Below are 17,231 nucleotides of genomic sequence, written 5' to 3' on the forward strand. Positions count from 1 at the left end.
TACTGAATACGCTGCAAGTTTCACGGAAAAGATGAAGTTTATCCCATATTTGGTGCCTACAGAACTCTCTAAGGTCAACAAGTTTGCCCTTGGACTACCAGCGGACTATGGTCCAATGGTTAAGCAAGCAACCACATTGAAAGCCGCCATCTGGGCTGCTAGAAATGTTGAGACCCAGATCAGGGAAAAAGGTCTAGAAAGGTCAGAGGTTGGCGAGAAAAGGAAAATCGATGGATTTTCAGGGTCCAGCAAGAAAAGTAAATTCTCAAAGTCTAGTTCGAGGGGAAGCGGAGGAAAGATAGAAGCGAAATGGTGTGACAAGTGCAAGAAGAAGCATTATGGGAAGTGTGGCGGGGAAACCACATGCTTCAAATGTGGAAAGCTAGGGCATTATGCCAATGACTGCACCTTCACCCAGAATGTTTGTTATGGTTGTGGAGAGGAGGGGCACATCTCAAAGGATTGTCCGAAAAAGAAGGAAGCAGCAAGACCCAACATTCCGCCAAAGCCAAAGGCGAGAGCATTCCAGATGACACTGGAAGCTGCTAAAGATGAAGCTGATGTCGCTTCAGGTACCTTTCTCGTTAACAAATTGTCTGCCCAAATTTTATTTGATTCTGGAGCCAACTACTCCTTTATATCGCATGAATTTGGTAGAAAACTAGCTTTGCCTGTAGATAGACTAGATAATGCTTTATTAGTTGAAGTTGCTAGTGGCAAGTTTGTACCTGTTAGCCATCGTATGAAAAACATTTTAATTGACTTGAATGGGAATAAGTTCCACGAGGAATTATTGCCTATCGAACTTAATGGTTTCGACATCGTTTTGGGAATAGATTGGCTTAGCGCCAATGATGCCGAAATTTTATGCAAGAAGAAAATAGTGAAAGTGAAACCGCCTGGGAAGGAATCGTTTATGGTGTACAGAGATAAACGCAGAGTAAACTCTGGAATCATTTCTCTAATGAAAGCCAGAAAATGTTTGACCAAGGGGTGTACATCATACTTAGCATTCGTGATCGACGCTAAGAAGGAAAAGAAGGTGATGCAAAATATTCCTGTTGTATGTGATTATCCGGAAGTATTTCCCGAAGATCTTCCTGGATTACCGCCCGATCGACAAGTAGAATTTCGTATCGACTTGTTGCCTGGAACAACGCCAATTGCAAAAGCACCTTATCGATTAGCACCGACGGAGATGAAGGAGCTAATGATGCAACTTCAGGAGTTATTGGACAAAGGTTTCATTAGACCTAGTTCATCACCCTGGGGAGCTCCGGTGTTATTCGTAAAGAAGAAAGATGGAAGCATGAGGATGTGCATTGATTACCGAGAGCTGAATAAGGCAACAATAAAGAATCGATATCCGTTGCTGAGGATTGATGACCTATTCGATCAGCTACAAGGTTCAAGTTATTTTTCAAAGATCGACCTGAGGTCAGGATATCATCAGCTAAAGGTAAGAGAGCAGGATATAGAGAAGACTGCATTCAGAACGCGATATGGACACTACGAGTTCTTGGTTATGTCGTTTGGACTAACCAATGCTCCGGCAGCATTCATGGATTTAATGAATAGAGTTTGTAATCCGTTCCTTGATAAATCTGTGATAGTGTTCATAGATGACATTCTTATTTATTCGAAAAGCCAGGAGGATCATGGCAGACACTTGCGAGAAGTGTTGGAAGTTTTGAAGAAGGAGAAGTTGTATGCAAAGTTCTCCAAATGTGATTTTTGGATTCGTGAAGTCAAATTCTTGGGTCACGTGGTCAACCAAGAAGGGATAATGGTTGATCCAGCGAAGATTGAAGCTGTAATGAAGTGGGAACAACCGAAAAGTCCCACGGAGATCCGAAGCTTTTTAGGATTAGCCGGATATTACCGAAGGTTCATCCAAGGCTTTTCTTCGATCGCTAGTCCATTAACAGCTTTGACCCACAAAGGAGCTACTTATGCTTGGAGTGATAAGCATAAAGAAGCATTCGAGAAGCTAAAGAAGAAACTATGCGAGGCACCGATACTTTCTCTACCCGATGGAGTTGAAGACTTCGCTGTTTATAGCGATGCGTCTGGGGTTGGATTGGGCTGTGTTTTAACCCAAAGAGATAAGGTGATCGCATATGCGTCTCGACAATTGAAAGAGCATGAAAAGAACTACCCGACTCATGATTTAGAGTTGGCAGCGGTAGTTTTCGCACTGATAATATGGAGGCATTACCTCTATGGCACAAAGTGCAAACTTTTCACTGATCATAAGAGTCTCCAATATCTGTTTGGTCAGAAAGAATTAAATATGAGGCAACGACGCTGGCTGGAATTACTTAAAGACTACGACTGTGAGATACTTTATCACCCCGGTAAGGCCAATGTTGTTGCTGATGCTCTCAGTCGGAAAGTCAATCTTGAAAGGAGAAGGCCAAGAGCGTTGAGAATTGAAGTTGTCTCGACTATTTTGGAAAGTATCAAGAAAGCTCAAAGCGAAGCTTCTGAGAAGAATGACCGAAAGGAGGAACGTTTGGGCAAAACGTTGGTGTTCGGCATAAATAGTCACGGACTAAAGGTGTTCCAAGATCGGATTTGGATACCGAAGACAGGAGGAGTCAGGGATCTTCTGATGGAAGAAGCTCACAAAACCATGTACTCGATTCATCCCGGTAGCACAAAAATGTATAGGGACCTGAAACCCTATTATTGGTGGCCGACGATGAAGCTCGACATTGCGAAGTATGTGGCCGAGTGTGTGACCTATGCAAGAGTCAAGGCACAACATCAGAAACCATACGGGAGTTTAGAACCATTACCTGTGCCTATGGGTAAGTGGGAAGACATTGCTATGGATTTTGTCACTAAACTACCTAGAACAAAAAGTGGTCACGACATGATTTGGGTGGTCGTTGATCGATTCACTAAGAGTGCGCATTTCATAGCAGTCAATGAAAAATGGTCTATGGAAAAGCTTGCGAATTCTTACGTAAAGGAAATTGTGAGGCTTCACAGTGTTCCGTTAACGATTGTGTCGGATCGTGATAGTCGTTTCACCTCACGATTTTGGAAAAGTCTACAAGAGGAATTGGGTACCAAGTTGTGTCTAAGTACAGCTTACCATCCGCAGACTGATGGTCAGAGTGAAAGAACGATACAAACACTTGAAGATATGCTAAGAGCGTGTACCTTGGAATTCCTAGGTAATTGGGATGAACATTTACCTTTGGTAGAATTTTCCTATAATAATAGTTTTCACTCGAGCATAAAGATGGAACCTTATCAAGCATTGTATGGACAGAAGTGTCGTACGCCGTCTTGTTGGCTTGAGGCTGGGGAAAAGCAGTTTATGGGACCGGAGATAGTCCATCAAACGGCTGAAAAGTTGAGGATAATTAGGGAAAGAATGTTAGCAGCTCAGGACCGTCAAAAGAGCTATGCTGACAAAAAGCGAAGACCGATGACTTTTGAAGTTGGAGATTCAGTTTTGCTTAAAGTCTCGTCGTGGAAAGGACTTATAAGATTTGGTAAAAGGGGAAAGTTAAGTCCAAGGTTTATTGGACCGTTTAAAGTTCTTTAGAGGATTGGGAACCAAGCTTACAAGCTCGAACTACCAGAAGAACTGAATGGAATTCATAACACTTTTCATGTGTGTTACTTGAGGAAGTTCACGGGAGAAGTTCCCGACATAATTCCACTTTCGGAGTTGAGGATCGATGAGAACAAAAGGTTGATTGAGGAACCGGAGGCAATCGTTGACCGAAAGACTAAGAAGTTGCGACGTAAGATGGTTGAGTTAGTGCTTGTCCGATGGAAACACACGAATGGGCCGAATCTCACCTGGGAGACGGAGAGTGACATGATGAGTCGCTATCCGCATTTGTTTGCTGGTGTGTGATTCCGGGGACGGAATCATTCTAAGGTGGAGAGAATTGTAACGCCCGTGTTTCTAGGCTTGCCATTTTTAGCAATGTAATAGTCTAGGTTAACCATTGTAACCCCAATTTGAAATAATAAAATGTATTGTTTGTGAATTTGTGTATTATGTGAGTTATGTGTTTATTTGCTTAATTATGTGATGTAATTAAATTAAGAATAAAATAAGCGTCAAAATTAAGGTGTGAGACAAGCCCGATATCTTTGCATAAAGCTGTAGTGGTTGAAACAAGGATTCTGGAGATATAAGAAATGCCAAAATCCGAGTTATAACGAAGAAGTTATGACCTGTCGAAGTTTCGCGACGGAACCGGCACGACGTCGAGTGACGTAAAATATGAATTTAAGTTAGAGCGATATTTAGCCTTAGCAATCTAAACGAAAGTCGTAGATTTCGTTAAACCGAGAGCGTGCATAAAAAGAACGCCCAAATCTGACTTCGTATGAGGAAGTTATGATTTTTCTAAGTTTCGACTTGGCAGTATGCAGCCTGAATACTTGATTTGAAATCGAGCGGTTTTTAGCCGAAACAATCTAAATGAGAATCGAAGATCTCGTTGTTAGTAGCGAAGCGATGAAAGAATAGGCGAGAACGGACGTCGGACGAAGAAGTTATATTCTCTATGAAATACGTGCTATGTGTATATATTTTGTGGTTATATGTGTGAATGTATATTCTCTATGAAATACGTGTTATGTGTGTATGCCTCATCTGTTATGTGGAATATGTATTGATTAAAGCATGCTATACAGGTTTTTTAAACAGTGTATAAAAATGTATATTTTTATCTACTAATATGTTGGGTAGAACATGGGTAGATAATTGGTGTGTAATAAACAGATGAGAGGCCTCGGTGTTATTGGTGTTATTCTAGTCATTCAGCAGAGTATGGATGACGACCACGGACTATTCTAGACTGTCCTGTGGAACACTAGCAGGCTCATTACCTGTAGGTGTTGTGAACGACGTGTTCACCGGTGTACTCTATCCCCCACATGGTTGCCTTTAGGACACTTATTGTTGAGGAAGCCCCTCTGCAGTAATGTCCGTCCCGATGAAAATCCTGAAATAAGTTCCTTATAATAGACGTTATTTTTAGGAACGTAAGGTGAGGATAACGGGAATGGGTAATCGGGTTTATTGTTGATTGATGAAATTAAATATAATTATTGTGGGTTTGAAAACCCTATATGCTCACCAGGCTCCCAAGCCTGACCCACTCAGTTTAATTGTATTACAGGAAGTGGCGCAAGAGCTTAAGATGGGCGAATCATCAAGTCATTTTTGTTTACAAGTCTGCATATGTATATATTTGTTGAATGACTTGTAATGTAATCGTTTATGCTTTGTGATCTGTATCGGAACATGACATCCCGACTTTTGATTATGAAATGAAATCATATTTCTATATGAAATGTTTTGATAAATATCTATCTTATCATGTTTTGTTTTTGGGAACAAATTCCGCATCTCTTTTAAAAATCAAATGGATTTACTCTGAAAATGTTTTAAAAAGCATAAATGAAATCGGTCTTTTCTGGCCGAGATTTTGGGGATGTCACACACGCCGTGACCAGAATACCGCCACATCGTAGGGACCAAAACAGGAGACACATTAAATATAGTTTAGCCATGTCGTGGTGGTGCTTCCAACACGTCGTGGCAACCCTAAAAATCATAATTCTCTTGATTAAAATATACCTCAAGTTCTGGATATCACACAAATAGCATTTTAGATGAAAATTTACAAAGGAAAACAAACTATTAGGCACAATCCTATAATGTTATTACTTTAATTTTGTTTACAAATTGAATGGCCTCTTCAAACCCCACATGCTTCTTAGCATATGGCTCGTCCTCTCGTCAGCGTGTGATTTGGAATCCCTTTAGAAGAAAAGTGTTGAAACCAAATATTAGTGTTCTGGGTCCTTTGAACAGTTCATTCACCCTTGCAATGGCCCCTGTGGTACCAACCCTACAAAAAATAGTGATCATAACTGATCATGACAAAACTTGAAGAATTAGATGGCATGAACATATCTTCAAGAAATAAGCATTGACAACGATCTTACTTTTTTTCAACCCTAAGTAATTACTTCAATTGTGTAGAAAAGTTCAAACATATCTACCCATAATTACTATAAAAATGAATTATTGATCGAAACTTTTACCATTAAGAAATTAAATTTGAAAAACAAACTACAGACCATAATTTTAATATCAAAAAGAACATCAGAAACCTCCACATAGACCTCATAACTAAACATTCTCCCACACAATGTTATATCTGAAGTCAAATAATGTAAGGCACAATCAAAATTTGAGACTTATGGTTATGAGATGATAAGTGGCTTGAGTTGAAAACCAATCCCAAAAACCATGTCGGGCGTGTTCAGCAAAACTAGCTGGTAGCGGGTAGCTTGTAGCTTGTAGCATTTTGTTAAACGCTACATGAAGTAGCATTTGGATTTGGAGCGTTTTGATTAAACTAAACGCTAGAAGCTTGTAGTGTCAAACAAGGCTTTTTGTTTTAAACGGAGCGTTTTGTCAAACGCTAGAAGCTAAAAGCTCTCAAACGCTCCGTGTTGAACACGCCCGTCGTCTGTAGACCTCTTCAGCCCTATAAATAGTAGAATTAAGCATCAATCTAGAAATCTAATCCATCTTACATAATTTTCATCTCTCTCAAACTAAAAATTTGAATTCCTAATTTTATCTGAAAGAAGATGTAGGTTTCCAAATCAAAACCGAATTGTGGATCTTGCGATAAATTAGATACGCAATTTAGAAAACGAACATACTTTATTTACTTCACAACGGAGTAGACACCGAGGATGAAGGATGGAATGAGAAGAAGTTTAGGAAAAGAAACACCGGGAGAACATATGAAAGCATGAAAAAAAAAGACTTGGAATTTGGACGAATGCGGTGTAGTGAAGCCAGGTTTTTGGTGAATCGAATGAGCCAATGGATTTTGATTTCTACAAAACAAATTGGTCACATTCAGTGGCGATGAATCATCGGAAGTGGGTGCGAGAAACCAAAGATTGAGTTGCTGCATGTGTCGGTGTCGATCTATCCTACATCTTCATTCTTAAAATCTCTAGTCGACTCCTCCTCTTCATCAAATTAGGGTTTAGATTTAAGATGCCAACCCCTCCTTCTTCGATCAATCTAACAACCTCCCTCTTTTTTTCTTGGAGGACGTCGACAGTGGCAGGAGGACTATGAGTAAAATCAAACAAAAAAACGAACGAATGGAATGGATAAGGTCAGTGGCACCATATGGAAGTCAAAAGCAAAGGCAAACCGACGAAGCAAAAGAGTAGCCGACAAAGGGAGCTAGGGAACCCAGCCGACTAAAGAAAATCGGATGAGTCGTAGGAAAATCAGATTAGCCATGACTTGAAACTTGTTACTCTTCCTAAGGATGTTCACAATTAATTGGATATATAATATATAAGACTGGAGGATATGGGAGGGATGTTTCCCTCACTTTTTGTGGGCTACATCACCCTTTCCTTTCCCTCCTCTCACTATTTTTTATTTTTTTATTTTAAATATATTTCATACATATATTATATTCATTTTGTAGGGAATTAAAACCATGAATTTTGATATATTATTTATATTTTTTTAGTAGGTATATAATTTTATAAATATTAAAAAATATTTAAAAAAAATTATCCAATAGCATGAAGAGAGAGAGTGCGGCACCCCTTCCCCCCACCTCTTTCCTGTGGGTTGCTTCCCTCACCCAAGGGATGGTGTTCTAGAGTGAGGGAAGCTTCCCTCACCCCTTTCCCGCTATGATATCGTCCAACCTAATAGAAGCGTAATACTACAATAAGGTCACTTTATGCTTAATACTTTTATTATATTATTAAAAATTAAATAAATTTTCGGTAACTAATTTTAGGTCTAGTGGGTATTCAAGATGGAGTTGCCCGACCCTACTAATGAAAAAACTAAATGGGGTAAAATTTGCCTTCGTCCCCGAAAACATTTTAAAGATACCCCTTATTAACACCTTTAAGCTTAGTGAAAAAAAAAATTTATTGTGGATGTTCTAAGCCAACAAATATGGTTGTTTAGTACTTAGATAAATTGAGATGGAGCTACGCAACAGAATATGAACGTAGGTTTCTGTCGTCAATCAACATCGACATTTTTTCATAATCGTTTGTTAATTTATTAACATAGGCATGAGCAAACGGACCGAACCGGCCCGACCCGGGAACCGCCTTCGGCCAAAATCAAGAACCGAACTGGCCCAAAAGTTCTATAGGTTTTGGTTCTACCGGTACCGGTTCCGGGTCCGATTTTTGCCGGGTTTTCGATTTTGGAACCGGTCTGATTTCGGTTAACTTTTGTTGACCTTTGCTGATTTTGACTTTTAGGTCACAATTTAGGGTTTGGACCTAAGGAGGGACAATATGGTCCTTTTTGCCCTTAGCGGGCTTAGCTGTGGACTTGGACTTGTGAGGTAGTAATGAGTCTTAATTATTAATAAAGGGTAATTTATTTGGTTGAATGGGCAGAGTCTAGATCCTGCAATTCAGGTGTTAGGTTTTCGTGTCATCTATATTAGGTGAGTCTCTTCACGTACTCTTACCTGTGTGGTAGGATAGCTGTAATATTATGGCCAGCTGGGCCTAGCTGTTATTTTATGATATGTGTTGATATGATAATTGTTTAGCTGGGGCTGCTGTTAGCCAATCGGGGGTTGCGGATAACCTCCTGAGCATGCTGTTAGCTCATCGGGACTAATGATAGTCATAGGGTTGCAGATAACCCAAAGCTGTTTATTTATGTTAAGTTATATGTGGTATCTTGTAGAGCTCATTAAGCTTTGTGCTTACAGTTGTTGATTTATATGTGACAGGTACTTCGTAGGACGGCGGGAAAGCGATGGTTAGATTGTACACATGCACTGGGAATTTACTGTTGGGACATGATCTTTTATGTACTCTGATACTTATGATACTTGTGGTTTTGGATTGACTTGTAATTGAGATTTGGTTGAGATACTACGTTTTTTTGGAAGTTTTAAAAATGAAAATTTTGGTCTAAAATTTGAGGTGTTTTAAATTTTTTATCGAAATGAGAGTAGTTGATTGATATGTAAATTGTTGATTAAAACTCGATAAACATAATTTATAAGAAACAACTACATTGTATTCAAAAGCATATTGGTAATAGCACTAACAAAATGTTGGACATTACTGTCATCATTTATTTGCATAACAACATACGATCTAGAACGTTGGAAAGACAAAATGAATATGCTTTCTCTTTAATCTTGACTTGGAAGGCACCAAGTTAACCAACACAACAAATGATAGCTGTTATTATATGTTAAATCCACACGATAATATGTATAATATGACACCATATACTGCATAAACATTGTTGATTCGCTCCCTCTACAATCGTCAATCAATTACAACATGGACTCTGGAAAACTAATTTTATTAACTCCTTTGAAAAACTAAACAATGTATTAAAATACAAATTAATAGTAAAACCATGAACTCATTGAAAAAAAACACTTGAATTCATGTTCGACATATGAATCTAGAATGAATGTATGTCCAGTATATACAATATGTCAATATGTCAGTCTAAAATGTACCTTTAGTTCGAGATGTCATATATGAGATCATTATATGTCTTGTGTAAATAATTTTTTACTATTTAACACATAATTGATTGGTTTGAAATGATACTTTTTGGATTTGATGATCTTCTTGCAATTTGAGAAAAAAAAAGTTGGTCATTTTGAAAGAATCCCATATTTCTAATGGTTATTTTTTGAATATCATTGATTTTTTTGCAAGTGTTTTAATTCTAGAAAATCAAATAATAACAACTTATCCAGTCGAATTATAATTTATGAACGACTCTAAAACTATGAGCGTGTTTGGCAAAAGTTGATGTTAGCCAGAAACTGGTAGCATGTAGCAGGTAGCTGGAAGCGGGTAGTTGGTAGCGAGTAACTGGTAGTTGGAAGCTGTATGTTCTATTTTTTATATGAGTGTTTAGTAAAAGTAGCTGAAAGCTTTTAAAATATGTAAAATTACATAAAAGTACAATTTTTTTAAAATAAATTAATATATAAATATATTTTTAAGGGCAATTATGTAAAGTGATTTCAAAAGCTTAGTAGCGTTTTGTTAAACGCTACATGAAGTAGTTTTTATATTTTGTGCGTTTTATTTAAACTAAAAGTTAAACGTTCGTATTGTCAAACAAAACTTTTTGTTTAAACTAGAACGTTTTGTTAAAAGCTAGAAGCTAGAATCTCACAAACGTTTTGTGCCAACTGAATAACTAGCTTCAAGTTGATAAAACAATTATATTTCATAAAATTAGTTGAAATATATAAAATACCATACATAATAATAAACTCATTGAAACACTAGTCTAAATTATTTTTAAAATTATTATTTTACTGCCAAACATAACAATTTTTTTTTTATAAAAAAAGAACTCTGAATATATAGTATGTGTATGTCAAAAATAACCTAATAACAAATTAACAATCCATCAAAAACACCTTAATATTAGGGGAAAATGACTTTTGACGGTAACTCATTGTTGCGTTTGTGTTCATTTGGTCCATTTCCTTTTTTTGTACTCAATATACCATTGAACTTGTAGTTTGTGTTCACCATAACCATTTTGACCGACTCTTGTCCTGTGATAGCCGGTCAAAAGGTTATGGTGAACACAAACAACAAGTTCGATGGATATTGAGTACGAAAAAAAAAAGAAATTGACCAAATGAGAACAAACTCAACAGTTGGTTACCCTTTTCAGTTATTTTTGCCGAAAAGTTAAATGGAATTAAAGTTGCAAAATTATCAAAGACTGTAACATTCTTTCGCAATAACGTATATGAAGAGTGTTTTGGAGGGGTAACTTCGATAAAACGTGGTCCATGCTATGCTTACTATGGTTAGTTGACAACACCTCTCTACAAAAGGATATGTCTGTGTATGAGAGGTATATTTATCAACAAAAACGTTTACCTCAAAGTATATTATGGTGATGTGTCTGCAAAAGTTGTATGATATTATACATATTGATGTTATATCTTATCACATGAATTCGATCTTAAAGTTAAGTAAACTAAAAATTCACAACATTTGTGATTCCACCCGTTTGTAGACTTGTCTATAATCCATGATACGATAAATCATTTGATTGGAAATGTAAATGTAGTCATGAAATGCACTTGTTTAGTCAAGATTCCCCTAATAAATATTCAAATGCATTACAAAGTTGTGCATGTGTTGAATAATGTTCTTTCGTGAGTTATGTTTTGAAGAGAAGCAAGAATAAATCTCATAAAATCATTAATATCAACAGGAGATGATATGAAATTTATTGTAAATGAGTAAAAGGAAAATGAATCAGGATGGTAACCAACTTTTGCATTTGTTCTCATTTGGTCTCTTTTTTGTATCCAATATACCATCGAACTTGTTCTTTTTGTTCACCATAACCCTTTGATCGACTATCACATGTCAAAATCCGATCAAAAGGATTATGGTGAACACAAACAACAAATTCGATGATAAGTTGGATAAAAAAAAAACCAAATAAAACAAAAAAAATAATTAGTTACCTCAAGAGTCATTTTCGGTAGTATTAGAACTAAATTCATATCCTAAAATTCCCATTTCATCTCTAATAAAGTGGAGTTCAAATCCTTGAAAACCCCCTTTCATAAGCAAAAACACCCTTCTTGCGCGACACGGCGGCATCGGGTCTAAAAATGGTGTTTTGGTCGTATCCACCGACGCGTAAGCAATTAGCTAGTAGCGCCATCGTCTTCGCCACCGGCGCGACACTCTTCGCTGCCGGTGCTTACCTGTCATTCGTTAATATAGCCCCTCAGCAAGCTCGGGCCAAAGCTCGCTCCGATTACGTCAAATCCCGCCTCCGCAAGCTTCTCCAAGACGATTGATTCTAACTTTACGCCATCCTCTTCAGTTTATCAAATTAGGTATTTTCATACAATCCTATACCTCCTACTTCTTCTTCTCCCTTAACCAATACCCAATATTCTTCCGTATCCCACTGTTTCATTCCAATTTGGGAGTTTATGCTAGGGTTTTACTTTCTGGTATGAATTTGTGTTTTTTCATCGCCGATTGAACCAAATCATAGTGATTACTTCGATAGTTTGTATCATTATCTGAGAAATATCGAAAGGAAACACTTAATTTCCATTAGAAAAATATTTCAGGATATCATCTATCTACTCTAATTTTATAGAAGTCGATACGAATCAAGAACTTAACTTTTTCTCTTATTGCAGGTAGCATTTGTATCAAATAGTCGAATCTTATTACTTATAGTAGCCATGCTTTATTGTCTGAGATCATCACGAGCCACTACATCTGAAAACATTCATCCTAATCAACTACCATTACAGGGTATGCTTAAAAAACTTATATATTTTTGTCTTCGAATTAAATTTTCACAATCTAACATATTTTACAAAATCCAACAGATATAACTTCCAGATCAGGTTCTCAATCCTCCCCAACCCTAACCAACGAGTACACATCAGCATTACAAACAAGCTCCTACAGTGAAATACGCATTTTCCTCGACATAGAAACCGACCAATCCACACACGACCAACTTCTTGCCCAATACCTTCGCCCAAACGGCGAATATGTTGAAGAAATCTTAATTCTTCAACATGAGGAGCCCGGTTATGACAGTTTCATAACCGGGCTCCTCTGGTCATTCTTTGACCATAGCGAAAACAAGGCCCGTATGTGTCTTGACTTAAGTCAAGCAATCAGACGGGCCCGCTCGCTGATAACCCCATTACAGGACCTCCTCTTAGTTCTCCCGCTCGATTCCGATTCCGACTCTCTTTCCTCCCCTCAACGCACCCGCGCCTTCGACCTCCTTCTCAAATACGAACAATTAGAGAACCCGTTTCCCGACCCCGGGTCCCGCAACGTGCGGGGCATGCGCCATTGTTTTGCGGACCTCAACGAACAGCTCCAAATTCAAATCAACAAGTCAAACTCGCGTATCCGGTTCCTCCACCGGGCCGCCATGAGTTTTGCGGTTTGTTTAATTTTGACGACTGTCGGTGTTGTGGTGGCGGGAGTGGTGGTTGCGAGCCATGCGTTGGTGGCTCTTGGTGTTGCTACTTTGATTCCGGTGTGTGTTCCTTCTAAAATTGAGAAGAAAGAGCAATATAGATTAGCACAATTGGATGCTGCTCAAAGGGGGACTTATGTTCTTCATGAAGATATAATAACAATTGAAAGACTTGTGAATCATTTGTATTCGGATATTGAGGTTAATAAAAGGTTTATAAAGAGTGGGTTGTGGAGGGGGAAGGATATGCATTCGATTTTGGAGGTGTCAAGGCAGATAAAAAGGAGTAATGTGTCTTTTCAAAAGCAACTTACGGATCTTGATGAACATTTGTGTCTTAGTTTTGCTGCTATAAATCGTGCTAGATCTCACCTTATTCAAGCGATTAATGTTCGTAGAGATGATAGTTTGTAGACAGAGTTAGTGGAAATTGATTCATTGATTGCAAGAGGTATTCTTTCTATCTTTTATTTAATTTAAATTAGTGACTTGAAACTTAGAAAATGGTAACTTTTGAGGAAACATATTGTTTTGGGGAACTCTTTATTATATTCCATTTAACAATGTTGATTATAGTTAGGTAACATTTGTGAAATTACTTTTACTGTTTGGTATGAGGGAATGTAATCATAAAAGAATGAAATGAACAAGGTATTATGGAATAAATATAGAAAAAAAAAGTTATTTTAAGAATTAATCTTATATCAGATAACGGTATATTGTTAAATTGACTACATATAAACATATTTTATGTCGTTTAAAATATATACTTTGTGTATTTAAAAAAAAGAAAAAAAAGTTATGTGAGTAATCAATGTTTCATTTTATTCATTTGTAGCAGACAAACATAAAATTTTAATTTCATTGACAAATAATAATGGAGTTACGACATTTGAAAAATCTTGAATGAACCATCTATAATAACAAGATCTTTGGCGTTCTAATTTCATAATGATAATTGCTCTTTATCGTTGATTTTTCTATTCACAACTTTACGCCTTCCTTATTAGCTTAATCATTTAGGCATCTACATTTAATATTTACTCCTATAGTCCTATTTGTTCTTTTCCCTCGACCAATATAACATTTTTTGTTGTATATATATGTTTAGAAGTTATTTTTGTTGTATATATATGTTTAGAAGTTATTGGCAATGGTAGGGTTTTACTTACGGTGATGAATTAGTGGTTAAAGAACTTTGATTGGTGATCATACCAAACTATATTATTATTTGAAAAATGTCCAAAGGAAACATTTTGTTTACTTTAAGATTTTGTTACTATTTCTTTCTTTTTGTTTTGTTAGACTCCGTCCTCTTGCTAGTTTCTGGCTAGTAGGTTGGTCGCTTTTTATATTAAATTTGCCGTTTTAAAAAGGAAAGCTTTAATTTTGGAAGTCAGTCTTTTATTTTAGGTATTGGTTTAACGTATGTAGAAGTTTTTTCGTATTCATGTGTTAAAAATGGTGTAATGATATTCAAAATTTTGGATGGTGTTCAAATTTTTTCGTAAGTTGTATTCGAACCTTGGAATGGTGTAATTAGGATTTTGGTATGCTCCCATTTGATTGAAGTGTTCGATGTATGTGCTATAAATGATTGGGAACTTTTTCAAGAGAAAATATATGCTTAATAACTAATTTCCTCCCAAGAAGTCACTGTGGAAGTTGGACAAAGCGGACTTATCACTCATATTGGGCTTAGATGAAACGGCCTCATGTGATTCAATTACCTAAAATTCTTAGATTACACTAAAATCATCAAGGTTTCTCCATAATTTAATATAATATTATATTTTCCAAAATATACAAACCAAATTTACGAAGAAATGAAAGTCTCAAAAAAAAAAAAAAAAATTGAAATTTCATCTTAATACAACTACTTCCAAATACTTGAGAATCGGAGTGTCCTAATGATAAAAGCATTTGAATACAGAATAGAGTACACAAAGATTATATATAGTTATACACGTAATTTCAAATACTAATCTACTACTAATACTTCCACACCATTACAACTTAAAAGTAATGTGTCCCTATCCATTCGTGAGTGTATACAAAGCTAAGCCGAGTCCATCAACCATACTTAATACTTACACAAACAGTCTTTTCCAATCATGCTCACGTATTTATTATACGAACTATAACAAGGTATGCGACTCCTGACACCAATCACTTGCCTTTTTTTTTTTCGAAAGGCAAATATATTAATAAAAGCTAGACTAGCAAGAAACTAGTTGGAAGAACAAAGAAACATTACAAGAACATTAGGAAATGGCAATCTTAGATCCTAGAGCCAACCAATACAATTTATGGAGGCCTTTCTACTCCTATAATTAACCCACCACTCTTTAAGATTATGATGCAACCGAAGCATAGAAAACCAAAAATGCCAATCTTCAAAAGAGAACAAAAGAGAAATAGTAATATTTCACCGTCTAGCAATCTGAGATGTAAGTCTTGAAGGTATAACTAGGGATGTGCGTTTGGACTGAATACCCGAACTGAAATCGAAACATGGACCGGACAGACCCGAATTAAGACCGAATAAGTTATTTGGGTCGGTTCTCGGGTATCTATTTTTGCCCATTTCGGGTTACGCGGTCCGAGTTACCCGAATAAATGGTTAATCGGGCCAAAAAGATCGACCCGAAAAGTGAATAGTCACTTGAACTGAATAACTCAAATAAACCGAAATGGTCCGAAAGGAAATTCTATATCTAGTTCAAGAAAAAAAAATATTAAATTAATATATTTTTTTTGAACCAGATATAGAATTTCATTATTTTGGTTATTCGGGTCATTTCAGTTTATTTGGGTTATTCGAGTCATTTCGGTTTATTTGGGTTATTCGATTCAAAAGCATAGTGTAATGTTTATTTTCGTTATTTCGGTCATTTCGAATTAATAACCGAACCGAAATTCATGTTACATGCGTCAAATCGGTTGATTATTATAATCGATCCGGGTTTCGGCTCCGTATTAGTAGAAGTGGTGGGCAGTTTCCACACCACCATCACATAACTTGAGATGATGTACAACACGTGGTTCTAAGTGCAAAATTTCCACATTTAGTATAACTTCTAATGTCATATTATATGGAATTAAGTGTCTTGCCATTGGAGGTTTTAAGTGGATTTTAAGCTCACCCTAATCTCGTACTTGTGCACTATGTTCGTAGCTAACCCTTTCTAAATTTTGTTGATACCGAACCAAATGCCAAAAATATCAACTCCAATCATGATCAACTCATGAACCATGTTATGTCTAACATCATATCTAGGTATTTAGACTTGCCAGTATATACGATGCTATATGTGTTAGCTAGAGAGGCAACACTATTGCAATGGATAAAAAATGATATCGGTCTCAAACCACAATGGAATCTCATAAGTAATTTTTTTTTATCCATTCTGTCTTTTCATAGGCAGTCGATGAGGCTATAAATTCATATTTCATAGTTGAGTTAGTAATACAAGTTTTTTTTGGAAGCACGTCATGCCACCTCACCCTAACAATAACACCCAATCACTTGTAGATAATGATCTTCTGCATTGGTTATCCAACTCGCATCTCAAGAAAATTCAATAAACAACAAATTATTATTTTTGGTTCTTTTTAAAAACTTGAATATTCTTCCTGTTGCTTGTCAATGATGGATACTAGGATTACTAATATTTATACTTAATCCATATGCAATATCTTGCCTTGTACTTAGATTTTGTTTGGATTTCAATTATTGTGTGATAAAGGATGAAAGGTTTATTCTCGAGTAACACCATATGAAGAACACAATCGAAATCTAAGACCCAATCAAAAGTCTTTTCTAAATGAAGGACACAATATGTTGGCGTTTTCTTTCAATTTCCTTACCATCAATAATCACAAACTAAAGAAATAAATTTAAATACAACTTTTAAACACCATGAAATAAAATTAAGATTTAAGACTTCGTGTAGTAACACTTTTGAAATCAACGTTTTAACTTGTATCCTCTTAGGAACATACACTTTTTTAGAGAAATAATTTAACCCTTACAAGCAGTGGTTACATGAATAAAAATGTATCATGTGTCAACTTAATCGTGAGAACACTAAATGAAACAATAACATTAAAATCATTGAAACAAAGTAGGTGGTGTAATAATGTTTCCTTTATCAATGGAAGATAGAATACAATG

General features: G+C 36.4%; 1 protein-coding gene across 2 annotated transcripts; it reads left to right on the plus strand.

The window, feature by feature from the left end:
* The first annotated feature begins 11,628 nt into the window (after window positions 1-11,628).
* On the plus strand, window positions 11,629-13,610 carry LOC145092205 (bric-a-brac protein). Of its 2 annotated transcripts, XM_079030132.1 has the most exons (3): window positions 11,796-11,933; window positions 12,249-12,366; window positions 12,444-13,610. In XM_079030132.1, the coding sequence occupies exons 2-3, from the start codon at window positions 12,294-12,296 to the stop codon at window positions 13,466-13,468; spliced, it is 1,098 nt and encodes a 365-aa protein (XP_078886258.1). In that variant the 5' UTR covers window positions 11,796-11,933; window positions 12,249-12,293; the 3' UTR covers window positions 13,469-13,610. The 2 variants fall into 2 exon arrangements, with proteins under 2 accessions (XP_078886267.1, XP_078886258.1); XM_079030141.1 differs by lacking the exon at window positions 12,444-13,610 and having other exon boundaries at window positions 11,629-11,933.
* The last annotated feature ends 3,621 nt before the right edge of the window (window positions 13,611-17,231 follow it).

This window comes from Lactuca serriola, chromosome 1 (genome assembly GCF_051521515.1).
Source record: "Lactuca serriola cultivar US96UC23 chromosome 1, Lser_US96UC23_V15, whole genome shotgun sequence".
NCBI classification, from domain to species: domain Eukaryota; kingdom Viridiplantae; phylum Streptophyta; class Magnoliopsida; order Asterales; family Asteraceae; genus Lactuca; species Lactuca serriola.

Coding starts and splice junctions, on each gene's coding strand:
- LOC145092205 (XM_079030132.1), top strand. CDS start 12,294: ATGCTTTATTGTCTGAGATCATCACGAGCCACTACATCTGAAAACATT. Junction 12,367..12,443: donor TAATCAACTACCATTACAGG/GTATGCTTAAAA, acceptor AAAATCCAACAG/ATATAACTTCCAGATCAGGT.